Source organism: Helianthus annuus, chromosome 13 (genome assembly GCF_002127325.2).
Source record: "Helianthus annuus cultivar XRQ/B chromosome 13, HanXRQr2.0-SUNRISE, whole genome shotgun sequence".
Classification (NCBI taxonomy): Eukaryota; Viridiplantae; Streptophyta; class Magnoliopsida; order Asterales; family Asteraceae; genus Helianthus; species Helianthus annuus.
Window position 1 is genome coordinate 131,487,984 of NC_035445.2, and position 27,303 is coordinate 131,515,286.

The 27,303-nt window shown below is 39.4% G+C and overlaps 1 protein-coding gene across 1 annotated transcript; it reads left to right on the top strand.

The window, feature by feature from the left end:
• The first annotated feature begins 2,208 nt into the window (after positions 1 to 2,208).
• LOC110901326 lies at positions 2,209 to 27,273 on the top strand. The gene is made up of 2 exons (XM_035982361.1): positions 2,209 to 2,549; positions 26,187 to 27,273. The coding sequence occupies exons 1-2, from the start codon at positions 2,209 to 2,211 to the stop codon at positions 27,262 to 27,264; spliced, it is 1,419 nt and encodes a 472-aa protein (XP_035838254.1). The 3' UTR covers positions 27,265 to 27,273.
• Positions 27,274 to 27,303: the final 30 nt, after the last annotated feature.

The window sequence follows — 27,303 nt, forward strand, 5'->3', positions numbered from 1 at the left end:
TCGTGTCAGGACATGATCACGAGGTCGGGCCGTCGCATCGACGCACTCCTTCCATCACCATGAGCATCAGCCCGCAAGAGCCATGGAGGCTCTATGTTGAGCCAGGAAGGCGATCAGTATCCCTTAGCTCCTCTCCTTCGTACCAACACTCATTTGGGCCCCATTCTGAAAACGAGCCCAACAACCAGCCGCCAGCTTTCATACCTCTTCAGAGATCCAATTCTCATCATTCTTTTGGCGACCCAACACCCGTTTTCCAAAGCCGATTTAACCCGGCTAACCTTCTGCCAGAACCCGTGGGTTTTAACCCACTAGGACCGGAAGACCACTTTTCAGGGGAAAACGACATGGATGAGGATACTGACCCCGTGGAACCTGCATCAGGAACGCCAAATCATCCCATTGAGATATCAGATGGGTCATCCTTTCATGGATCGCCATATCGCGGACCGGACAGTTTTATGGAGAAGTTCAACCAGTACGATTGGTATTTCACCCCGTCTGAACACTCGCATCACGAGCAGCAACAGGATCCTTCGGCGGGTCAACAGTTTGTGGCAGTCACGCCACCGCCGCCACCGCCAGTGGAGCAGCAGCCGCCTCTGGAGCCACCGAGGCGGAGAAGGTCTAATGCACGGATGTCCGTGCGAGGTGGAGTTCGGATTAGTACTCCCCAACCATCGAGTGGCAGCCATTATCCGCCACTTCAGGAGGAAGAAGACCCATATAATGGTGGTCCATCAAGCCCTATACCAGATGTCAACTCAGTACCTGTGGTACCACCTTTGGGTTTCGATAACCCGATTCCTGCGTATGCTGGGTCAGCGGCATACAACCCATTCGAGCAGCCGGCACACACCCACTACAACTACAACTACGGTTATGCGGAAGTGGATCCATATCAAGTAGCTCGGGATTACAATGCCCTTCACCCTGAAGGACCATATGGAGGGCCATGGACTACTGGTTACCCGACTTATGGGTACCAGCATCCGCCACCTCCTCCACCGGTGTATCAGCCGCCACAGCCACAGATTCAGCAGGAAGTCCTAGAGAGGCTAAACCAAGTTGAACAAGAAGTTCGTGAAGACCGCAGAGAGCGGCAAGGTTTCTTCAAAGGGCTGTCAGACTTGCTCAAGGGGAAGTCGAAGAGGAGGGGTCATTGAAAACCCTTGTTGTTGTTTGCTTAGTTGTAATCAGTCCCTGCGTGGACTTGTTGTTTCTGTATTCAGCTCCTGCGCGAGCTTGTCTTTTAGTATTCTGCCCCTGCGTGGGCATGTCTTTCAGTTGACCCCTGCGTGGGTTAGTTTGTTGTTTTGTTGTTGTAAGTTATGTTTGTTAGTTGTATTTCGCCCCTGCGTGGGCATGTTGTTTGTAGAAGTCCCGTTTAGGGCAAGTATTGTACTGTTGAATCTTTATTTAGTGAAATGTTGCATTTAAATTTTTATGATTATTGTTATAAATAAGTATATGAATAAACTTAAAATAAAAATGAAAATAACATTTCCTAAATTAAAGAAGACCTACCATTAATGAAAAATGGCAAAATCTAAAAAGGAACAAGACCTAGCCACATGTCATATTAAGACAAGGCCAAGATGGTATCTCCATAATTAGAATTCAGGTCCATAATTAACATCTCAACTTATGATTGATCTGCGTTTATAAAGAGAATCTAAGGGGTAAAACCTAGCCACGTGTCGTCGCAGACATGGCCAAAATGGTAGAACCTGTCTAGAAGATTCCAAATTCTGTTAACATCTGTAAGTATGTTAACATACTGGGCAAATTGTGACACAGTAAAAGTCACAGAAGCCATTATTGAAAATTGGGTTAATTTGAAATTCCCTGTAAGTAAATATCCATTCCTTGGGAATGAAGTGCCTATGGGTAATAATTAATGTCCTAGGGACTAAGAGATGGTTTGAGTCTGCAACTCACTGTCTAAAGGGGTAATGAACTGTGATTCAAACCCTAATACCTCGATTATGTGAAAATCCTGGTTATAAATTTAAAATTGGTTTGTGTAACTAGGCCTTTAGGTGCCAACATTAGAGTTAATATAGGATTATAATAAAAGTCCTGCATAAATAATTAACTAGCAAATTAACCAGCAATGACTATTTAAAGCCATGGTTAATAAAGTAAAATACTGTATTAGCTATTAAATAAAACCTTGCCCATTATTATATGTAGCGGTGAAGCTACATGGCTAGGTCGGATGAGGTAAGTAGTCGTCCGAAGGAGAACCACGATAATGCAAAGATACAGTTAACTAGCGCAGAGCTAAAAGCGCTTGTGGATGATGCGGTTGCTAAAGCATTAGAAAGACAGTACAGCGATTACAGTGAGACCCAAAGTAGGACCTTGTCTTCACCGCATATCAAAACCAAGACTCAATCGAAGTCTCGTGGCAAGCCACCATCTGTCCAACCCAAGCCTAAAAAGGAAGAATCTAAGAAGGATGATGATAGACATTCTTCGAATAAAAATGGTAATCATTCCAAGAAAATTGTGCTTGATGATGCCCCGCGTGCTAAGGGTTGCACGTATAAATACTTTGTGTCATGTAAACCCCGGGATTTCACTGGGGAGAAGGGGGCAGTGGACTGTATGATTTGGCTTGATGAGATGGAGACAGTAGTGGATATAAGTGGCTGTGCTGAGAAAGATGTTGTGAAGTTTGTGACACAATCTTTCAAAGGTGATGCACTGCAGTGGTGGAAGTCCCTGATTCAAGCCACCGGGAAGATACCTCTATATAACATGTCTTGGGAACAGTTGGTTGCCCTAATCAAGGAGAATTACTGCCCTCAGCACGAGGTCGAAGGAATAGAGTCTGAGTTCCTGTCTCTTGTGATGAAAAACCTAGATTGCCAGGCTTACCTCACCACCTTCAATACCTTGTCAAGGCTAGTTCCCTATCTTGTTACTCCTGAGCCAAAGAGGATAGCCCGTTTCATTGGGGGTCTGGCCCCAGAAATTAAAGCCAGCGTCAAGGCCTCTCGGCCCACTACTTTTCGATCAGTGGCTGACATATCTCTGTCCCTTACGAAGGACGTAGTTAGACAGAGGTCATTGAGGGCCTCAGATGCCGAGAAACGAAAGCGCGAAGATGATGGTTCGCAACGCTCAGATAAGAAGCGTAAGGGCAATGACGACCACAGGAAAGGGTCGGGATCCAAGAAAGGAGATAAACAGTCGGGTGAGAAACCCAGGTGCAAGATTTGTAGGAAGCATCATTTCGGGGGATGCAGACAGGAGTCTAGGTCTCAATCTCAGCAGAAATTATGTGGGATTTGTAAGTCCCCGGATCATAAGGCATTGGATTGTAAGAAACTTAAAGATGCCACATGCTACAATTGTAATGAGAAGGGACATATTAGACCCAACTGCCCGAAGCTTGCCAAGAAAGCGGATGAAGGGAAGAAGACTAATGCAAGGGTCTTCCGCATGGATGCAAAGGAAGCTATTCAGGATGATAATGTCATAACAGGTACTTTTCTCATTAATGATATCTACGCAAGGGTATTGTTTGACTCTGGGGCATATAGGTCCTTTGTAGATAATAACTTCTGTAAACTGTTGAAATTACCTGTTAAAGTTCTAAGTATGAAATATGAAGTGGAATTAGCTGATGGATCAATAGAAACAGTTTCAACTGTACTAGATGGATGTGTCCTATCCATTAGGAACCACTCTTTTCCTTTGTCCTTGTTACCCTTTAAGCTAGCAGGCTTTGATGTAGTGATAGGGATGGATTGGTTATCGCGTAACCAAGCCCAGATCATGTGCGGTAAGAAGCAGGTAGTAATCAAGACCCCATTTGGTGAGCCACTCACGATTCAGGGAGATACTCAGCACGGAATGCCAGAGCGTGTGGCCATGCTTAAGGCATCCGGATGCACGAGTAGAGGTTGTGTCATTTATATGGAACGAGTAACCATTGACGAGAAGAAGCCCAGGATCGAAGATATACCGGTCATTTCTGACTACCCCGAAGTTTTTCCAGAGGAACTACCTGGTTTGCCACCAGATAGGCAAGTGGAATTTAGGATTGACATCATCCCCGGAGCTGCACCAGTGGCCAGAGCACCATATAGATTAGCACCAACGGAGATGAAGGAATTAAGGGCACAGCTAGATGATTTACTAGCTAAAGGTTTTATTCGACCAAGTTCATTTCCATGGGGAGCGCCAATTCTGTTTGTCAAAAAGAAGGATGGATCAATGCGTCTATGCATTGATTATCGTGAGCTAAACAAGGTTACTATCAAGAACAGATATCCTTTGCCTAGGATCGATGATCTATTCGACCAACTTCAGGGAGCGAGTTACTTTTCTAAGATAGATCTCAGTTCAGGCTATCATCAACTGAAAGTCAAGGAGGAGGACGTACATAAGACCGCGTTTAGGACTCGTTATGGTCATTACGAGTTCCTAGTGATGCCTTTTGGACTCACTAACGCACCTGCCGCATTCATGGATCTCATGAATCGCGTATGCAAGCCTTATCTGGATAAATTTGTCATCGTCTTCATCGATGACATCCTTATTTATTCAAAGAGCCAAGCTGATCATGAGAAGCATCTTCGGTGCATTCTTAAACTGCTCCATCAAGAAAAGCTCTATGCCAAGTTTTCAAAGTGTGAATTTTGGCTTCGCGAAGTCCAGTTCCTTGGACACGTTGTGAGCGAACGTGGAATTCAAGTGGACCCCGCAAAGATAGAAGCTATTATGAACTGGCAAGAACCAAAGACGCCCTCGGAGATTCGTAGTTTCCTGGGTTTGGCTGGATACTACAGGCGTTTTATTGAGAATTTCTCAAGGATTGCTGCACCCTTAACGTCGTTAACGCGTAAGAACATTAAGTTTAATTGGGGACCCAAGCAGCAAGAATCTTTTGATATCTTGAAAAAGAAGTTGAGTAACGCTCCAGTGCTTACTCTACCTGATGGCATTGAAGAATTTGTGGTGTACTGCGATGCCTCACACACCGGAATGGGTTGTGTGTTAATGCAAAAAGGGAAGGTCATAGCCTATGCTTCACGTCAATTAAAGGTGCATGAAAAGAATTACACCACCCATGACTTGGAGTTGGGTGCCGTTGTGTTTGCACTTAAGCTTTGGAGGCATTATCTGTATGGAACAAAGTGTGTGATCTATTCTGATCACAAGAGCCTTCAACACTTGTTCAACCAGAAAGAATTGAACATGAGGCAACGACGATGGATAGAAACCTTGAACGACTATGATTGTGAGATAAGATACCATCCAGGCAAGGCCAATGTAGTCGCAGATGCCTTGAGCAGAAAGGAAAGAGTGAAGCCGATAAGGATCAATGCCAAGAGCATTGAAATTAGAAGTAGTCTGAATGAAAGGTTGTTAGCTGCACAGAAGGAAGCTGTGTTGGAAACTAACTATCCTGAGGAGAAATTAGGAGTAACTGAAGAACAGTTGTCCTACGATAAAGACGGAATGTTGAGATTGAATGGACGAATATGGGTTCCTGTATTTGGAGGACTACGAGATGTTATCCTCAAGGAAGCCCATAGTTCTAAGTATTACGTCCATCCTGGAGCTGATAAGATGTATCAGGATTTAAAGGCAAATTACTGGTGGATAGGCTTGAAAAAGTCTATAGCCACCCATGTGGCTAAATGTCTGACGTGCGCTCAAGTTAAAGCTGAGCATTAGAAACCGTCAGGTTTACTACAACAGCCTGAGATTCCCACCTGGAAATGGGAGATGGTAACAATGGATTTCATAACCAAGTTGCCTAAGACGTCGAAGGGAAATGACACTATTTGGGTGATAGTTGATCGGCTGACTAAGTCAGCTCATTTCCTACCCATTAGAGAAACTTTCAGTTCTGACATGCTAGCCCAACTGTACGTGGATAAGATAGTAGCCCTGCATGGCGTACCAGTATCCATCATCTCTGATCGGGATACCAGATATACATCTCACTTCTGGAAAAGTTTCCAAACGTCTCTGGGTACGCAGCTAAATTTTAGTACAGCTTATCATCCTCAGACGGATGGGCAAAGTGAGCGTACTATTCAAACCCTGGAGGACATGCTTCGTGCATGTGTAATTGATCTAGGAGGAAGTTGGGATAGACACCTGCCTCTGATCGAGTTCTCATACAATAATAGCTACCACACCAGCATTAAGGCTGCGCCTTTTGAGGCACTATATGGTAGGAAATGCAGAACACCCATTTGTTGGGCAGAGGTAGGGGACGTTCAAGTATCAGGACCCGAATTAGTCCTGGAGACGACTGACAAAGTTACCCAAATTACTGAGCACCTAAAAGCTGCCCGTGATAGGCAAAGGAGCTATGCCGATGGTAAGCGAAAGTCCCTCAAGTTCGAGGTTGGTGATAAGGTCTTGCTCAAAGTATCACCTTGGAAAGGGGTAATGAGATTTGGCAAGAAAGGTAAGTTAAGCCCAAGGTACATTGGACCATTCGAGATCATCGAATGTGTAGGATCAGTGGCTTATAAGTTGAACTTACCAGAAGAGCTTAGTGGTATTCACAATGTGTTCCACATCTGCAATCTGAAGAAGTGTCTAGCTGATGAATCGCTAGTCATACCGCATACAGAGGTGCATATTGATGAAAGCTTGAAGTTTATAGAAAAACCTGTATCGATTGAGGACCGACAGGTAAAGAAGCTTCAGAGGAAGCACGTACCCATTGTCAAGGTTAGATGGGAGGGCCGCAGAGGTCCTGATTATACGTGGGAATTAGAATCCACGATGAAGGAGAAATACCCTCACCTATTTCCTTAAATCTCGAGGACGAGATTTCTTTTAAGGGGGTGAGGATGTAACACCTTGAAAATTTGTGTCCAATAAAGTATAAAAACGTGTCATAAGCTCTGAACGTGAGAAAGAATACTTTGGAGGGGCCAAAGTTGACAAACAGGGAAACTATGTGAATATAAGGGTCCAAAGTGTCAACAATGGATAAATATATTCTAAAATAGCCCTACATAATGTTTTTACCTTCCAACGAATAAATCATGGATCATACGAAGCGAAACATAAAGGAAAGTGAGGAATTACAAAATGCAGGGGCTAAAAGTGTCAACATGTGCAAAGTATACCTCTGAGTGACCTTTTGGCAGACCCGAAGCTTTGTAATGCTAAAATATACTCACTAGAATATGTGGTTAAAATTTCATAAAGTTTCGTTATCGTATGAGAAAGTTATGATCAAATTCGTGTTCGAGGGGTTAAAAGCGTCAACATTGAATTCTATGGCCTTAAGAGTGGTTACAAGGTTAGTCAAGGACTTAACCAAGTTAGTAAAAGTCCCAAGGCCCTTAAAAATCAAGTTAGAAGGCTGGAAATGCAATTTAAGGACTTAAAACCACGTTACAAAGGACCAGGGACTGAAATTGCAAAGTTTGAAAAGTTTTTGACTTATCAGACAGGTCAGGCGACCCGCGTAAGCCTTCCCTAAAAACTCACGCGGGCCGCGTCAGACTGCCAGCGACAGAAAACACCTGCAGGTGCCTGTCCAGCCTGTTTAACCGACTTATAAGCCTATGAATGGATACCAGGGGCTGGGCAAATTGTTTTTCATGCACTAGGGACATGTGGGATGATCCTACAACAAGTGTAGACTTGTTTGGCACCATCTTGTTGCATCAAAATCACTATATAAGAGCTTCCAAGTTGTGAACAAGTTGCTCATTCATTTGCAAAGTTCACAAGAAGACTCTCTGGAGCTCTATGGACAGCAAGCACTCATCCTTAGCATCCCTAATCCTAATTAGGACTCTAGTAAGTGTCCTTAACCCTTCCTAATTCGTTTTAGCTTAGTTAATTAGCTAAAAGTCAAACCGTCGTAATTAACGTTTGACTTCGTGATTAAGCATAATGTGCTTTGTCTAATCACGAATTAAAGATACCTTTAGGAAGGTAATTAAGTGGGCAACAAACCCTCAAAAGGGTATTTCCTGATTCCCACTCTAAACATGTCAATTGTCGAGTCAAAGCTTCTTATAAAAAGTCAACAGAACGCTTAATTGCGAATTAACGCATAATTAGTAATGAAGGGTGCATGCAACCTGTTTAATCATTAATATAACTTTGTAAATAATATAAGAACATGTTCCAACATGTTCAACTCGACAATTTTCTGTTTAGACCCGGTTCGGAACCGAAAGTCGCATAGTTTGACTTTCGCTTTGACTTTCAGTTCTGACCCGTTTAAGTCAAGTTTAGGATTTCCTTAGAGCTTCTTTTGAACCTATATTCATGTTAGTATAACTCCCTGAGGTTATGCAACTCGGTTCATAAGATATCCTATTCACATGCATGTTTCCGTTAATTGCGTATATGTTGACCATTATGCCCATTTGACCTTAAAACGGGATTTTTGAAACTGTAAAAGGGTAGACACCTTATACTGATTTATGAGCTTGCACCTAAAATTTGAAGTCAGTTTGAGGTCTAGATTAAGAGTTATGCTCAATAGCGTAATTAAGAGCTTCTTTACTAGTTAATTGGCGTAAATTACGTATAGCCTATCAAAACTCAAATTTATATACCAAACTTTTTACCCACTGTTATAAAATAATATTTTGGGATTTTTGGGGATTTTTATTGATTTTTAGGCTGAGCATAACTTAGTGTTCTAAGATTAATTCGGTTTATGCCGGTTTTGCCCTTTTTAGCCATAAAATGAGTTTTACAAATCCTTTTGACCTCAAACCAATTTCTACTGATTTGTTTTGATAAATAAATTATTTTGAGCCTTATGGAATATTAAAAATATCAGCTTTTTACAGAAAACCCAGAAATGGCTTCAAATCGCCTTTTTAGGCATTTTAGCGCATAAGTGTACTCTAGAACCTTATTAAGCTTAAGGGTTTGAACCTACTGATGTAACTAGTGAAATTTTATATTCTAAACAGTAGGCAAATGAATTAAACTCAGATTCCTAGTTTGACCTTTTTAGGCCTAAGTGAAATTACCAAAACGCCCTTACGGTGTCTAGAATGGTTAAGGTGATAAATTTCACATAGGATTAATACCCTACTGTTATAACTTGGTAAAATGAGTAGGTTTACTGATTTATTCAAACCTGTAACTCAAATTATTATTTTAACCCTTTTTCACCCTTTAAAATGACCAAAATGCCCTTATGAGGCATAGTTTGGATTTAAAATCATTTGGGGCATAATGGAAGGTATCATTCTGATATCACAACATATTTTAAGCATATTGACTCTAGAAACTTTTATTTGACTCTTATGGTTACTCGTTACGCATTATACGCGTTCAAATCGGCTTATGTGGCTAGTTTGGCCATATTAGCCGAAACGGGTCAAACCATATCTTTTCGGTCTCAAAATCCAGAATGTGATTATATTACCCATATTAAACAAGTATGCAAGCTTGTTGGGTCAAAACCACATTCTAATACGGTCTTCGCCTTATTGTGCGTTCAAAACCGTAATCTTCCTTTTTAACTAACCGGTCTAAGCTTAAGACCCGTTAGGATTCTAATAGGTTATTAAAACCTTAATTTCCAGATCTAGGAGCCCAGTAAAAGCTACGTGCACTCGTTATATTTGGTTTATACTTGCTCAGGTAAATACGTTTAACTTATTTTCCCTATACGGGCTTGGGGTACGGTATATAAAATACCGCTTGGTCGAGAAGTTGACCATAACCGGTCTTGGTTATGTGCAGTCAAATGAACCCGTTTGAAAATGCTGTTTTGTTTGTTTAAAGCCTTTGGGGGCTTAATGACCATGTCCCGGATATCCTTGGCATCATTCAAAGAATGGCCACGACCTTATCACTCGGGTGTAGGCGTACACCCGTAGCGCTGTATAACATGTATAATCGTCGGTACGAGAGAAGTCTCGCGGCGGAATTATATTAAGTGGTGTGTCTATTAATCCTTAACCCGGTACACACCCGGGCTACTGAACGCAGAATAAACATGTAATTCTTTTACAAGATTATTAAGCAAATAATTATCCCAGGTTATAAAATGTTTTGTGCCACGGCATTTAAATAAATTTTTAAAACCTTTTCAAAATGAGTCAGTTAAATTGTATTTACCAGTGCAAACTGACGTATTTTCCCAAAAAGACTAAGTGCAGGTACTACGCGCAATAGGCTGGTCACTCCTTAAGCATCCATAGAAGTCTCGCAAGCTTAGGATGCACGAAGTCTGTTGAAATGAAGTTTCCTTTTTATTTGATTCCGCCTGTGGATTTTATTTCGACATTTTGTGATACTTCGATATTACAATATTATTAAGTTGAAATAAATCTATTTTGCTTCCGCTGTGCATTATAATTTGTGTTGTTTGACTAAGATGATATCAACTACGTCACGTACTCCCCCACCGGGCCCACCGGTGACACGTGGAAATTAGGGGTGTGACACCGAACTATCATCATTTCCCGAAGATTCACCATCATTGACATTCTTGACAATTTCAGCAAGAAACGCAGTTCCTGTTTGATCACCGTTTCCCAACTGTATGGCCGGACCACAATTGACACTTGGATCGAATTGAGGTTGTGTTGTGGAAACTTGAGGTTGAGGTTGTGCTTGAGGTTGGGGTTGAGATCGCGAAAGATAAGCACTTTGATTGAACTGTGGAAACGGAGATGAGCTTGTATTTGATACAAACGCCGTTTGAAGCTTCGGTTGCTGAATGGAACTAAAACTAGCTGAAGGACCAAAACCCGGCAAATACATTTCTGTGTTTTGAGTAGATGTAATCCTTTTAGCTTTCCGAATTTCCTCTTCGTTCTTGTGCTCCAACTTCTGAATGAATTCATAGATATTAACATTGACAGCATCTAGAACGCCCGTATGCTTTAAAAGCTCAATGAATGAGCTCCACTTTGGAGGTAGAGCATCAGCAAACCGTGCTACCATTTCCTGTTGAGATGCAAGAACACCAAAATAATACATTTCACACATCAAATGATTATAACGAGTAGTTATATCATTTAGGGTTTCATTCTCTAAGAAATGAAATGATTCGAATTTCTTCTTCAACAGATCATGGCGTGTCTTTCTAGTAGCTGCATATCCTTCTCCTCTCGCTACCACAAGATTCTGTGTGTTTTGATTTTGATTCGACACCAAAGCCCATTGACTTGCACTTATGGATGGTTGAGGAATCATATTTCTTGCCCACGCGGCTGCGGAAGTTTGATCTTGATCTGGTTGTGGGTCCATACTCCAATCCCACAGACTTGTGCAACTCATGATTGGTGTATAGAGGTGAATATTTTTTTTGATGAAACCGTGATATTTAGAAGCGCGATTCAACTAAACTTCGCGAACACCCGACCCCACTCCCACTAGTAATTTGTTTACTTAAACAAATAAACTAATGAAAATATCCGAAGTTCCATTAGAAATCCAATACAAAAAAAAAACCTTCACTTCTAGCTTCAATCATGTGGGCCCAAAATAAAGTTGTAGCTTCAAAATTTAGAAAAATCACGTGAGCCCATAATGTGTTCTTGATCCAACTTTGGCCTTTTTGATCGACCCAAAACCACCAACACAAACAGAAAATTAAACACTGCTAGTGGGCCTTTTTGATCGGTCTTATAAGTTTTTTTTTGAATTAATTGAAAGAATTTTAAACTATTTTTTTTATTTTTTATTATTATTATTATTATTATTTTTTAATTAAACAGAAATTTTTTTTTTGTTTTAGTTAGTCACTTTATCAAATATAATTGGACCTTATAGGAAATTTCATATGCAATCTTGAAATACTAATCCACTAAACTAAAATATAATTGGACCACACATGTGAACTTGTAAGAATTTTGATTGGACCGATAGTCACATGTGAACTTTGTAAAAAAAACAAACAAACTTGTAAGAATTTGTTGACTTTGTGAATAAAAAAAAAACAAACAAACTTGTAAGAATTTTGATTGGACCGATAGTCACATGTGAACTTGATTGGAAAAAGAAATTTGTTTGTTTCAATTTTTTTTTTTTTTTTTTTTATAATCTGCCCAATCAGATAGCCTTTTCATGCAAATATATGTTTTGACTAAGTATGTGTGTGACGAAACAGAAATCAAAGTGTTAAGCGACGAAACACAGTGATTTATTAAAGTTGCGATGAAACTGAAAGAGTGAGTGACGAAACTGATATGTATTTTGTTAAGTCCGACGAAACAGGAAAACCCTTGATATTTTATGTGTTTTGACGAAACTGATGTGGATAAGGATGAGAATTGATGAGTTGGTGACATAAAGTAAACCTTCTGACACACTCAACCTTACTTTCGGCCACACTACCATCATGCTTTGAACACAATTTTCAAACAATATATAATTTGTTTTTAATTCACAAACAATTCAAATAGTTACTAAACAAGATCAAAAAGTAAATATCATGAAGAAAACATATTAACTCTATGAAGGTTTATGAAGAACACGATGAAGGTTTGAAGATTCCGGTGACCGATAAATTTTTCGAACAACAAATTTGCACAAAACTTTCACTAAAACCCCGATTTTAATATGTAATGATGCACACTAACAAGGTTTTTGGCAAAACTTTGGCAAAACAAACAAGATCCAACTGATTTTCGTGACTTTTTCAGAAAATACTTAAACTTTTCAAGAACGAAATCTAAAAAAAATCACAAACAAACTTGATAAAACACTAACAATGTTTGGTTTTAAACAAGGAAAAAAGAACCTGGCTCTGATACCAATTGTAGGTCCCTAAATCGGAGGATCGATTTTCACTACCTAATCCTTGTTTATAACAAACACGGTAACGGGTGCGGAATCCCCGTGACGGTGCAAACCAAACAAAGTGTAAAATAAGAACACGTAACCAAAAGATTCAATATCTATTGATTAGGGATGAGTACAACCCGAAACATATACAAACAATGTTTACAGAGTTTCACTAAGTCTCACAGGTCTCTGATCATGTTTCACACAGAAACTGAGAGGGGTATTTATACTAGACACAGACACAGACTTGACGAAACACAAATAACTCTCGGCGAAACACACAAAGTCGACGAAACAGAAGTGTTTCATCGACAATCACTTCACATTTAGTTCTGTTTTGTCATTTCTAATTTGAGCCCAAATGAAAGACAAAGGCCCAAGACAAGTTTTGGCCCCACATGATTTGGAATTACGGCCCAGAACATGAGATGTGTTTGCGGGAATGGCTTGCGGCGCTCCGTGCCTCGCGTGTCGAACTCTGAGGCGCACGACGGAGGAATGTCGTGACGTCGGGCTTGAGCCGGACATAACCGTGTCAAAACCAAGTCATACCTAGCCGAATCGAACTGAGCCGAGTCGCGTCCACACAAAGTGTATCAACAAAAGGGTACTTCAAACTTATGGTTGGTTTTTGTTTGAAAATGGCTTGATAAAACCCACTCATTAGCTCGTAAACAAAAGAGCCGGGATGAGTTGGCCCGTTTAAACGTTGAGTCGAGCTCAACCAAGGGGGGGGGGGGGGACTGCGCGGACCGCTAGTTTTAAATACGAGATATTCATCCTAGTCACTATGGACGTATTTGCCCAATTGACATAGAGGTTTTCCCTGATTTTGTCCATGACAACAAACAATTCGAAATACCTCTACTTTTTATAACAAGTCTGACTCAAATAACAATGATTTGAATCACTTCTTTTTACACTATTTCAAAAACTCAAGGACTCAGTCATACAGATATATAAAATACAACATTTCCTATCCTAATAAAAAAAGAAGAGAAACAAAATCATTTTCAATTGGACGATTCGTTAATCCAACTAGTAGAGGACTATAAATAGATCAATTTTTTTGATTTCCGTTAGAAATTACTACCTTTATATATATTAATTCTTTTGATAAAATGAAAAGTGAATGAACATCATCATTCACTTTTCATTTTATATATATATTAATAATTCTTTATTTATTATGTGATTTTTTTATATTAAACAATACCTCATATTCATTTATTAGACTATGAGGTATGGGGTGAGGGTTGGGGTGTGGTTTGGGTACAAATGCCCAAGTCACCACTCCGGGTGGGTTTGGGTTTCGGCGTGGCCCCTTGAGCGGGAGTTTCATCCCGGGCGTTGGGCATGCCAAGCGGTCCTCCGTGGCGGACTCTCATTGGCTGGGTTGGCTAGGCCTTAGCGGCTAGGTTTAAATTTTAAAAAATAACCGTTTTGCAAGTCCTTATAAAACCCCCCAATCCCACCGCCAGTCCACATCGCTACCCCAACCCTTCACTCCACCTACCCGAACCCGCTACCCACACTTGATACCGGCACAACGCGATGAAGGGCCGCCAACCTGGTGAGACCCGTTGCTGGCCAGAAGCTTTCGCTAGCTACCGGCACAACGTGGGGAACGACCGACACAATTTAAACTCGTGCCAACACAAGTGACGCGAGCTACGACCGAAGCTCTACCGTTTTAAAGCCTACTACGATATAAGTCACGAAAACCGGGTGGCGGTGGCCAACATCGAGTTCCGAGGCAAGGAGCGGAAGCCGTTTGACAAGCTCGCCCTGTTCGAAATCTACCTAACGCTTTAGGCTTTTTTTTATTAACCGGCCCAACACGTCACTCACCAGCGGGGAGGCTCGAAGTCCACGTGTCAACCCATGCCCCAAACATGAATCCTGTAATTTTTACAGTGATTAAGTGGTGAAACAAGAGTTAGGGTCTACGTTCAGTCTTTGCAAAAAGTGAAACAGTTAAAAAAAGAGTTGCAGGATGATGTCGGTCGAAAACACCAATGCCTTTCGCGCAACGCGCGTCATTGAAAAACACTAGTTAGGAATAAATAACCACCCGTTTTATTGACATGATTTATCACCCTGGCTTGTTGTTGGCTCACTTAAAGTTATGCATTCCAATTAAAACATTTTACAAAAAATAAATAATAGTAACCTAACCCGCTTTTTTCTGTTATTTTTTTTTCTTTCTTTGTACAAGAAATACTATTTTTATCATATCAATCATAAGAAGTCTTTTATGGTTTTTGGTATCAATATGAGTTAGTTTTTATTTTTATGTTTTTTGGTTTCGATATGAGTCAGTTTTTATTTTTATGTTTTTTGGTTTCGATGTGAGTCATTTTTGGTATATTTCTCTATACTTTCACTATTGATACCAAAGTGAGATCGTACCATAATGTAGTATACATGTAACTTTTATTTATTTAGGTTTAATACTATTTTGAGTTAATTACACAAATGGGTGTTGTGGTTTATACCTAATTTCACCTTTAGATACTAATTTTTTTAACAGATTTAGATTTAGATTTTATGGTTTCAATTTTGTAACACCTTTGAGTACTAACAACAAAATTATCAATATAATGACTAAAATACCCTTCCATTATTTTTAGTTTTATCAATGTAACACCTTTGGGTATTAACACCTAATTTTATTTAAGTTTAAATCAATTTTACAAAATATATTTTTTTATTTTCATATTTTTATTATATCTCTTAATTAACATAAAATTTATTTATTTTTGCATTTTTTTATTTATAAATATAAATTAAAAAAGTCAGAAAACGTCTGCTCTATTTTTTTATTTATTAATAACATTACTAAATAATACTAGATAAATATCTGACAAATATTTTGAATATATAAAAACTCTTTAAAATATAAATTAAATAATGAAACAAAGGATATAATAAATATCTATTAAAATCCACAGCAATCTTGAAAACACACGAATATAATATCTGAAAATTAGTTATATTAATATATCAAGATATGTAGCATAATCGAGAAAAACTGTTTAAAAATAACTAGAACTAATTTAATATATTTTGTAGTAAAATCGTAAAAATGTATAATCTAATCCGATTTGTTTGTCATGATCAATTACTTGGCACATTTTGAGACGGTGTGATTAAACCATAACGTCTCTATTTTTTTGCGTATCTATGTGCTTAGGAAACAATTTAGTTCCGATGAGACACAGTCTTTTATTATTATTGTTATTGGTTTTATATTATATATTTAAAATATAAAACAATTTAGTTCCGATGAGACACAACCTTCACATTCCAAGCTCACACAAGTGTACGTAGGTTTTACGTACGTGCCCTTCAATCCGAGGACAGTAAAAAGTAGTTTAATAGTAATGATAGTACAAGTAGTTAATCAATCCCATTCCCAAACTCCTGGGAATCCCATGCCTTAGAAAGAGTGTGAACTCACCTCGGTTTGCTCGGTTAGATTCTCAATATAGCTAACAGTCAAGGTCGGTCAATCACGTTCTAATATAATTTACCAGTTAGTCATTTAGTGGCTTTCAAATAGAACACAAAGTTCCTACACGTATTTATCACACAACATGCATCGTTTTAACGGTTTATGCCCCTCTAAGTTTCCCATCCGTTCCCCATTCAAAATCAAACATACGATAATGCACATAACATATATACCATGTTAGATCATTCACGGATAGCATACTCGACATTTAGACACGCAAGTCACAACTTATATCAATTCAGCATTAATATTCAAAACCGGCAGTTTTCGGTCGTTTTAATAAAATAGTTAAATTATTCCAAAAATTCCCAAATTTTTACAAGATGTCTTAAACGTTCCATATTTTATTTTGTAAAAATATCGGGGTCCGGTTCACTACCAATATTTTATAAAAAATCATATTCCGGACTGAACTCAGATTTATGAATTTCTGACCACAGTCCACGGAACAATTTATTAAAAATTCATCGAGTGTCCGATTTACGAAATTCCAGTGGGGTAATTACACATGCATCGGTTGTCATCTACTGTACAAATTTCATGGTCCGATTCTACACAGAATACAAGTTACAACAGAAAATACAACGCTCATTTATTGCTGTAAAAACTCAGCCTAAGCTGCTGTTACGAATTTACACTTTAAAAATAGTAAACAAAGTCCAAAAATTACGATTCCGGTGCCATTAGAACCGTATTTCATAATGTCACATTTTAGACTCAAAATATCAGTTTTTCGTTGAGTTTATGACCTGTTTACAGCCAACTGAAGTTGGCTGTAAAACTTGGACAGATTCTGATTTTCAGTGTTTAACCTTCTAAATCGTGTTCGATCGATACCGTTAACAAGTTTACTGATCACAACAACATCAAACTTTAATATTATCCAGCAATACTTCAGATAATCAATCAATAATCATAATCACACAAGATCTACATGCTTTACACTAATATTCATCCATTAACCACCTTGTTCATCATTTTAGTAGACTTTTAGATTTTGATCTTGTATGTTCATAATTTTTAACCGACTAATCTCTTATTAACCACATCAAACATGAACAAGAAGTTGATTAGAAGCACTTACAACTAGCACAAGGCTAGGGAAGATCAAAGGCGTAAAAGTGGTGGATAAAAGCAATCTAGAGAGGTCTTTCGAGTTCCGAGTGCACTAAGCCTTCTTATACGGGATCCTTGACACAGTCTTTTATTATTATTGTTATTGTTATTGCACTAAGCCTTCTTATTGCGGGGCAGGGAGTAGAGCCTGATTGACAGCGGCTTGAGCTTGAGCTTGACGGGGACCATAGCGACAGTTCGCAGTGAAATGCCCGTAGAGATTGCAGTGAGCGCAGAATCGGCAAGCCACACCCACTAGATGGTGATAAGAACACGTTGGGCAGAGTGGATGGGGGCCGGTATATGCACGCTTCGCTGGCGGTGCATTGATCACTGGAGCTGCGCGCTGTGGCTGCTGCTGCTGGACTGGTACAGACTGGAGAGGAGCAGCAGTGGTTGCGGCAGCACAACTTTTGTTCTTCTTCCTCCTTCTTGAAGACTTGGAGGTTTGAGCAGTGGTGTTGTCGGTTGATGCTGTTGTGACTTGATGCAGAGACTTGGCTTGCTTATCCTAAAACCCAGACTTTACCTGCTTGTCGTTAATCTCAGCGGCAAGAAGGTAAGTCTCCTCGATTGTTGCTGGCTTAGAGGCGTGAACAAAATCTGCTACACAGTCGGGAAGAGCGCGGATGTATTTCTTGATGGTCATTTCTGGAGTCTTGACCTGGTCGGGACAGATGATGCTCAACTGCTTGAAGCGAGCGGTGAGACCAGCGTTGTCTCCTTCCTTTTGCTTGATAACCCAAAATTCATCCTCCAGCTTTTGGCGCTCGTGGGGAGGACAGAACTCGTCGATCATGATGGCTTTTAATTCCTCCCACATCAGCTCGTAAGCTGCGTCGTTCCCACGCTTGTTTCGCTCTGCGGTCCACCAGTCCAAAGCACGAGACTGAAAGACACCAGTAGCGTTGAGAGTACAGAGATTTTCGGGGCATCCGCTTTGTCGGAGGGTGACTTCCACCGAGTCGAACCAATGAAACATGGCTGTAGGGCCATCCTCACCGGTGAACTCCTTTGGTCCACACGCCTTGAATTGCTTAAAGCTAAAAACAGTCTTGTTGGAATCTTTGGGAACATCAGCTCGAGATTCCTCGGATGATTTGCTTGCGTTCTCATACACCTCGCTTACTGCCTTTGGTATAGTTTTGGAGATGATCGAAGCAAGACGGCGGTCTCTCTTCTCCTGACGGGTAAGACGTTGACGAGACATAGATGATGACGACATGGTCTGCAATAGACATCGCCACAGGGCTCAACACAACGAATTCGAATCTCACCTCACACGTCTTGATTACTAAAGCTTAGAATCACGCCGAAGCATATAACACATATCAAATAGGCACAAAACACAGAATGCACATAATCACAGAAGCACGTAAGCAAGTAGAGCACAACATACCTAAACACATACGTATTTAGCACAGAGGTAGTCAGAAAACAGAAACCTATCTTTCCAAGTCGGGTGTCATTCGTATAGTATATCGGGTAGCATTATATCGTATTGTCTAACTTAGTCGTATAGCGTAATAGAACATGACAATATCGTCTAGATTGCTTTAGCTGAGAACTGATTCGAAACGAAATGGCAATACGAGTCGTGCGGATTGATAACAAAATTGAATAACCAACAGAAATGTAAACACGTAAACAGGTAAAACACATAAGACCAACGAGGTAAAAATCAAGGGATAGATTGTCTGCGGCTACTAGACATTGACTAACCAAGGCAATTCAACTATTCACAGTGGACTTGTCGTCACTTTCGACCCTAGGCGTCGTATTTCTGCCTCAGTCCTCGGGCATTACGCACGCATTTCCTAGGTCATACTCGTGGGTTCAGGTCGTTGGAGTCCGTCGAATGTCTTGGCGAGACGAAATATAGTTCGGAATTAATTGCCAAGGTTAAGGTTTCACCCCTAGCTTAGCAATTTCTTCCTTGTTTTAAGAAAATTCTGGGGAAAATTTGCATCAAAATGCGGGTTTCAGCCCTGATTTGGTATAATTCTCCCCGTTTGTTGGTGAAAATAACGAGATGTATATAAATAATTGGCATAAATCAGACAACTTAGCCAGGAGTTTACGGTTTTCACACCTAATCCTGTCCAAATTGTAAGCTTGGATTTGGAGTTCGAGTGTAGTGATAGCAAAGGATAATACGGATAAACACATAAACTTGGTCTTCTGGTTCTTAGCTATAGTCTAGGTCTCTAAGACAGCGACCCGGACTAGGTCGTGCCTAACCTAATTCCCTATAGTTATGGCTCTGATACCAATCTGTCACACTCCAACCGATGGCGGAATCATCGGGGCGCGGCACTGAGCGAAACAGATTGTTCAGAAGTTTCCACAACAACTATCATACAAATTTAGTTTAAATGATACGTCCCATACCGTATCCCAAATTAATAACAAGTTATTACAGAAAAGCATCCAAACAAATAACACTGTCTCGACAACTCAGATTCAAATATTATTACAAAAAGTTGTTTATCTGCTTCTAGACCCCTATTCTGTTGACTCCCCTGGCCATAGTGCCAGTGGACAAGATCTACAGATAATTATGACCCAGGAGCTTGTTCAGGGCCGATAACTATTTGTTGGGGGCTTCTAGAAACTTATTTAAGCCTCGCTTTCCTAGCAAGCTAACACCTTAAACACCTCTCACATACGTTAAAATAAAGTCAATACATAAAATGTAAAGGTGAGCACACAAGTTTGATATAGCATATAAAGTTCGAATAGTTTACGCATAACCAGGCACGTACATAGAGGAAAACGATGCATGTTAATTATCGACATGGGACCATCGATACCAACGACTGCGGATTGACTGTCCGAGACAGTTCGCAATACATGATTACCACCGTAATCCATGCAAGTAAATGTCCTTAGCAACCCCCGTGTGAACGGGTGCTGAGTCCAAACTATAGTACTATGTTGCTAAAGCAGGTAGATAGCACTCCACGTGTAAACATAATAAACAGCAATCATTTAGTCAAGTAGCACATGCGAATAGGTTAGCGTTCAAATAGTTTGTGTCTGAATGTGATTTGATAGGTAACGCATGTAACACCCAAAAGTGCTAAAAGCAAAAAGGGATCGAGTATACTCACAGTGATTTGGTATGGATTGATGGGAGCGCTGAGGGTAGGTTAGCCTGAATAGTTCGATAGTACAAAGATGAGTAACGCGGAAATGTAAACAAAAGGAGATGGGTCGATTGGGCCGGTCGATCGGACAGCTGGTTCGATCGGACGGGCTGTTCGTTCGGTTTGAAAGTCCGTTTGAACATTCCCATTCGATTGGCCGGTAGGCTCGATCGGCTGGTCCTTTCAAGTGGATTGTTTCTTCCTTTAGGAAAGGATGTGTTTGTGTATGATGGTTTGAACTTTTGAAGTTTTTGCAGCATTATCAGGACACATTGAGATATCCTTACCTTTCAAGTCGGTAAGTCCGTTCGATCGGTTAGCCTAACCGATCGGTTAGTCACTCAGATGGTCCCTTGGTAAAGTGTCACTCGATCGGGTGACATGCTCGATCGGGTGGCACTCCAATGCTTTGGAAATGGTTAAGTGTTGAAGTATAGTATCTCATGATTCGATGAGTAATGTTACAATCGAACGGCGTAGTCGATCGAACATCACTTCGTCAATACCCCACTCCATGAAATTGTGGGTCCATGTGTTAGCCGATCAGCTGGCCCGGTCGATCGGCTGGGTAGTCCGTTCGGTTGGGCTGTTCGTTCGAACAGCCTAACCGTTCAGCCAGCATTCCTGACCTGGTTAGCCTATCTTCTAACACTCGGCTGTTTTGATTAACTTGACGTGAATTTGAGGTAGTTTGATAACGAGTCGAACCACAGAACATCAGTTCTTACTTGGTTCACTGTGTCGGGCAGGAATCACCCAAGTCCGGCCAGCGAACGGTTAGAACTTCCGTTTAACGTTTAATCCGGAATCGGTTAACCTCTTAGGTAGAACCCGAATCTTGAACCATGTGTTTGTTTAGAATGATTTGTGAGTTGGTTCAAGCTCCGTTTTCACCGGTTTTAGAGTGTTGAGTGTAAAAGAGTTGAAAGATAGTTGAAAAGTCCGTCTTTCAATCTTTTCCACCGTGAAATGTTAAGATCTTTGATAGATTTTAGGTTGTTTATGTGGAAATCGGCTAGATCTAAGCTAATCATGGTGGAATGATGCCAAACTTGATGTTCTTGAAGAACACCATGATGACATCACTCAAGAACACCTAGATCTTGGTGATTTCACGGTTAAAATCCAAGTTTTGAAAGATAGAAAGGTGTAGAATCGTTAAATAAACAAGATCGTACATGATTTAGAGTGAAAACTTACCGGATCGGAGAGAAATCTGAGAAATAGTGAAGAACAAGGGCTGGTCGGTCAGAGCTTTCCAAAAGTGGTAAAGATGACAATGACAACCCTATTTATAGGCTTCCAAAAGAGGAAAGGCCCGACCGATCGACCATGATTCCTGGCCGAATGGGCTGCTCGATCGAACAGCATGTTCGATCGGCTAGCCTGTTCGATCAGTGGTCCTGTTCGATTAGGAAGGTCCTTTTCGAGTGTTTCGTGACGATTTTTGGTATTTCGATTCCGATGGACGATGATTTGAGTATGATAGAGTTCCAAATCAAATTACTTTTAATAGTAGTTGGGATTATATCTAACATACAAGCATCCTTACATCACAGTTCAGGTTCGATTTCGATTGAGTTTGATCATCCTTCGAGTTTCGATTCGATTTGATTGATTCACCACACATAACGACGTAAAATAAACATGCACAAGTAACACGTAAGGCACACACACACGTATAAAGGTACCAAAATTCCCATGTTCGATTGATTGATTCGATTAGCTTGATTATTGATTGATTAACTTTATCGCATTGTTACTTCCTATTATTCAAAGTCGCTCGTCGGTTCGCGGTTAGATTATCGATCGATTAATTTGGTTATACAACACTTACTCCACATAATACAAAAATAAAAATTTAAATTAACTTTAATTCCAATAACAATCAACCTTTGACTTTGACTTTGACATTTGGAAAATACGGGGTGTTACAATTAAAACTAATTTTTATACATTAAACAAGTGTAATACACAGAATTTTAACCTAATATCTTAATGATAATTTATTTGCACATTACCAACTATTATTATACCTATTGAATTTTTAATTATTTAAGATTTTGAGTGTAGGATCGTTGTTGGACCCGAATGAGTCGATCAGAAGAGTTGTTAATTCGATTCAAAGGCGGAATCAATGAAACGAACGCTCAGTAATTATAATGTCTCTTGGATTGATTTAACACTGATTACAACCTGAGAACAATTTGGCAGCACTTCGTTACAATTTCTGAATCCGTGCCAAATGAACAAACAAGTGCACTATTTATACAAGACCTGATTTCGCTCTTATGACCATGCCTTATGAGCGAAATCAGAAGTTTCTGATTTCGCTCCAAGTGACCTTGGTCCATATGAGCGAAACACACTCTTAACCACTAACTTCTGTTTCTCGAACCTCGTGCACTGGTTATTCTAACCTATCCTATTACATGATACAAGACGAAGTCAATAGACGTGATGCACTAACAGACTCCCCCTCGGATATTGACGAAGTCTTCAGTGTCTAGTCTCTGTTATGACACCTCTTCAGTCTTGATCATTTTGTCTTCTCACTTAGATTGTAACATTGTAAGCATCCATCACTCTCTTGATCAGCTTCATACTTTTGAATGTTATACCAGGATCTCATTACTAGCTCTATCATCAACAGCTTTATCATCAGCAGGCTCCCCCTTTCGACAAGCTTTTGTGCTTTTAGGGATCGACACCTAGCTTTCCAGCTACAAGCTCCTCCTAACTTCCAGCTTGTCTTCAGACTCCCCCTTAGACTCTGCTCTCGGGATCGTAGTCTGGACTACCTGCAATCACTCATACATTTATAAGTAATAACATTTTAAAAATCCATTTTTCAGAAATTGCTATCTGGCAATTCAAACCATTTAATCACTCCCCCTATCATCAATCTACAAATAATTTACAATTTCAACAAACAGGATCATAAACTGACTCTTTAATAGTATAAGCATCCAAATCCCCCACAGTTAATCATCCAAGTCCAAATTAATGACCTTGGAGATATCACAAACTGTTTTTGATTTTTTTTATAGAAATTTAAGTTTCAAATTAATGAACTCGTCTTATTTACAGAAACACAATCAACTTACTAAGATTTTGAAACTCAACATCTCAGATATCGGTTTTCGAAAATAAAGCAGAAATCAAAATCTTTTTGTATTTTCTGAAAACATAAAACAGTAAAGAAATATGTACAAACATATTTACAGACAATATTTTTGTTTGAGTATGCGACAGATGATCATATCAGTTTTTGACAACTTACAAGTACCGTTGAGCTTAGTTACACATTAAGAATTAAACAATTCACTTAAATTGTCGATATACTGGTCCTCTTAAATTTTCACACAAATTTCAACTGATTCAGGATACGATTTAGGTGTTTTAAAAACTTAAACTCATTCATGTGTCCCACCTCTTGAATATACTCCCGTATCCAGAATCCCAGTATTCAGTCTTACAGGTGAGTATACCACAAATGATATCTGCAAAGGGTTAAATGCGAAGGCCGTGAGAGCTCAGGTCGATACTTCCGTATACGCAGAGAGATGACGGCTTCGACTTTTTGGTGTGTCCCCTTTAGAGGATATTTTAGTTACAACAACACACGATTAACATTTTACAATGATTCATCATTTTTTATGCTGAGGGTGGTGCTATATTTCAAGCAATGCGGAAAGTATTATTCGGGGACTAGGTCAGAACTTCCATTCAGCAAAAGTCCCGGAATAATACCCCAGATGTAACTGAGTATAAAGACCTAGTATCTTAGAATAAGGGGCCTTTCAAACGAGATTTTAGGGGTTACCTATATATCCAAGTAGTGTTCCCCACGAAATAAGCAAGTGTTTGAATTTAGGTTTATATCCCGAAAAAAGTTTACTAAGTGTATAAAAACCTATCGGCATATCATCAGTGAGACTGTTTAACGCTATTTAATTCTTTACAATTCTTTAGCATACTGTAATTGTCTACTGATGTACTATAATTTCCTCTTTTTACGCAAAACTCAAATTTTTAAATTTTATCATGTTTTTGTAATTTTCAAATTTTTAAATTTTATCATGTTTTTGTATTTTTCAAATTTTCTAATGTTTTTGGATTTTCAAAAGACATCAAAAGACAATATTTCTCCCCCTAAAATGCAAAATTATTAAAAATTTGACAACCCGATACTGATAGCTTTGTCTCGCCATCCATTTTCTGCATCTTGTGAATTGGATTACACTAAAAGCAGTAATTAACCCCATGATCTACAACACATTGATTTTAACAGTTTGAAAACCGTTTTTCAATCTGATGAAAGTAATAATGTTTGTTCAGCCGTGAGGGTTTCGGCGTATTCAATCAACATATATTCAGAACAAAAATTAAAAACAAACATATTTTTGATTTTTCAAATGTTACCAAACTAGAAGCATATTTTTGGTTTTTAATTTTTCATGTTTTTAGGATTTTGAAAATATTGTTTATTTATGTACAGAACAACCAATAAACTCCCTGTTCAACCAAACCAGGGTCCAGCAACCTCTTCCTCCTCTCCAAGTGCCAGGCTGCTCATGTTTTCATTTTCACAGTCTTTGGTTCCGATGAGCACCTGCACATGCAACAATTTGATCATTTGAACAATGCAACCCAAGCCTGTTTAGACTCAGGTAGTTGAACATGAATTTTTCCAAGTAAAACTGGATAGTTTCTTTCATTTTTCTCAAAAACATTATCAATCTTAATCTCAACTTTTTCATCTTTTACCGAATTGACATTTTTCTTAACAGACCATGTTTGACCTGTGGGTGTTCCTCGTTTGTAAAAATGTGATTCTTTTTGAACACTTTATTTCTGAACAACATTTGCTTTCCAAAACTGTTGAGGTTTTGTCATATCAACTGATGTTTTCCAACTCTGTGTTGTTCTGAATCTGGGTGTGTGAGAATTCCAGGTCTGTCTTGAATCGAACTTGTTCAAGTTTGATTTCCAGGTTTGATTTGAAGCAAACTTGTTTGTATTATACCTCCAAGTTTGTTTCGAATCAAATCTGGTTGACCTTGGTTTCACATCCTCATATTTCTGTTTTTCAACATCAACAGGCTTTGGATTAGGACACTTTCGTGCAACATGTCCAATTTGATCACATTTAAAACACGCTTTCTTTGAAACATCCTTGGCCTGTTGTTGTTTCTTTTTCATAGCATCAAACTCCTCATTAGACTGTTGTCCGATTTTGAGTTTTTACTCTTCTGCTAAACTTTTTCCTTGAACAAAACTTGTTTTTGCCTGAACATTTCGTGTTTCATGTTTCTTCCAATTTTGTTTCTTTTTATAACCCAAACCAGCCTTCATGTTTTTCTTCTTAAAACCAGGTTTGTTATAAAAAGACTTATGACCTTTACCAGCAAACTTTGGAATCTCAGACTTCTCAATCTCAACCATTTTGAAAACTTTATCAACCTTTTCTGAAATCACATTCTGAATCGGGAACACAACATCTAAGAATAATTTGTCCGATCCAATCATGGTATATACCAATCCCTTTGAATCATCATCCACAACTTTCTCAGATTCTGTGTTTTTCAGATAACCATCATGAAAATTACCTTCATCTTCATCCTGTGATTCAGACTTACCTTTGGTAGACTCATCTTTAGACATTATCATTTCAACAAGAGCCAAACTCCCAAAATTCCAGACCCATTTGCTTCGGTTCAGAGTACTGGCCGAAACGTTGTGGCGGATTTCTGGGACTTGGATAACAAACCTCCAAGATCAGTATCTCCATTTGATGCTGCTATTAGATTGAAAAAGGCTGCTGAATCGTTCGGGGCTGTTCGGTACAAGATAGCTTATGCTAATCAACATTCCTTTGATTATGTTCCTGCTGAGATTAAGGAACACAGGCGAGATAGGAGAAAATTAAACCAGCTGGAAAATAAGGGTGTTGTAAAACCGGTAGAACCCTATATATGTCGTGTTTGTGGGAGGAAGTTCTATACAAATGAAAAGCTTATTAACCATTTTAAGCAAATCCACGAGCGTGAGCACCAGAAGCGAGTGAGCCAGATTGAATCAGCTAAAGGTAGTCAAAGGGTAAAATTAGTGGGAAAATACTCTATGAAAATGGAAAAGTATAATAATGCTGCGAGAGATATTTTAACTCCAAAAGTCAGGTATGGATTGGGAGATGAGTTAAAACGGGCAGGGTATTGTGTTAGTGTTGTTTCGAATAAACCGCAAGCTGCAGATGTTGCATTGAGAAACCACATGGTGGATATGATGGATAGACGGCAGATGGAGTGTTTGATACTCGTGTCGGATGATTCTGATTTTGTTAAGGTTTTAAAGGAGGTGAGATTGAGATGTTTGAAAACAGTGGTTGTGGGTGATAGCAACGATGGGGCTCTGAAGAGGGTTTCCGATGCGGCTTTTTCATGGGAAGAGATTATTATGGGAAAGGCTAAAAAGGAAGCAGTATCTGTTGTGGGGCGGTGGAAAGATAGAGATATTTTGAAAAGGTTGGAGTGGACATATAATCATGAACGGGAGAGGAAGTTATATGGTTCATGTTCTGAGGATGATGATGAAAATGATGATTTTGATGCCAGTAACTTAATTTCTGATGAAGTTAAAAAAGATGAAAGTTGTGCTTGGTGGAAACTTGAGTCGGATTCAGATGTTGCTGCTGCTGCTGAATCTTCCTAATTACTAGCATTTTCTGTAAGATTCATCATGGAACCATAA

Bases quoted from the DNA above. Each gene is read 5' to 3' on its own strand.
- LOC110901326 (XM_035982361.1), top strand. From the start codon at position 2,209: ATGGCTAGGTCGGATGAGGTAAGTAGTCGTCCGAAGGAGAACCACGAT. The intron at 2,550-26,186 runs GTATAAATACTT...CCTGTGATTCAG, and splicing joins CCGCGTGCTAAGGGTTGCAC to ACTTACCTTTGGTAGACTCA.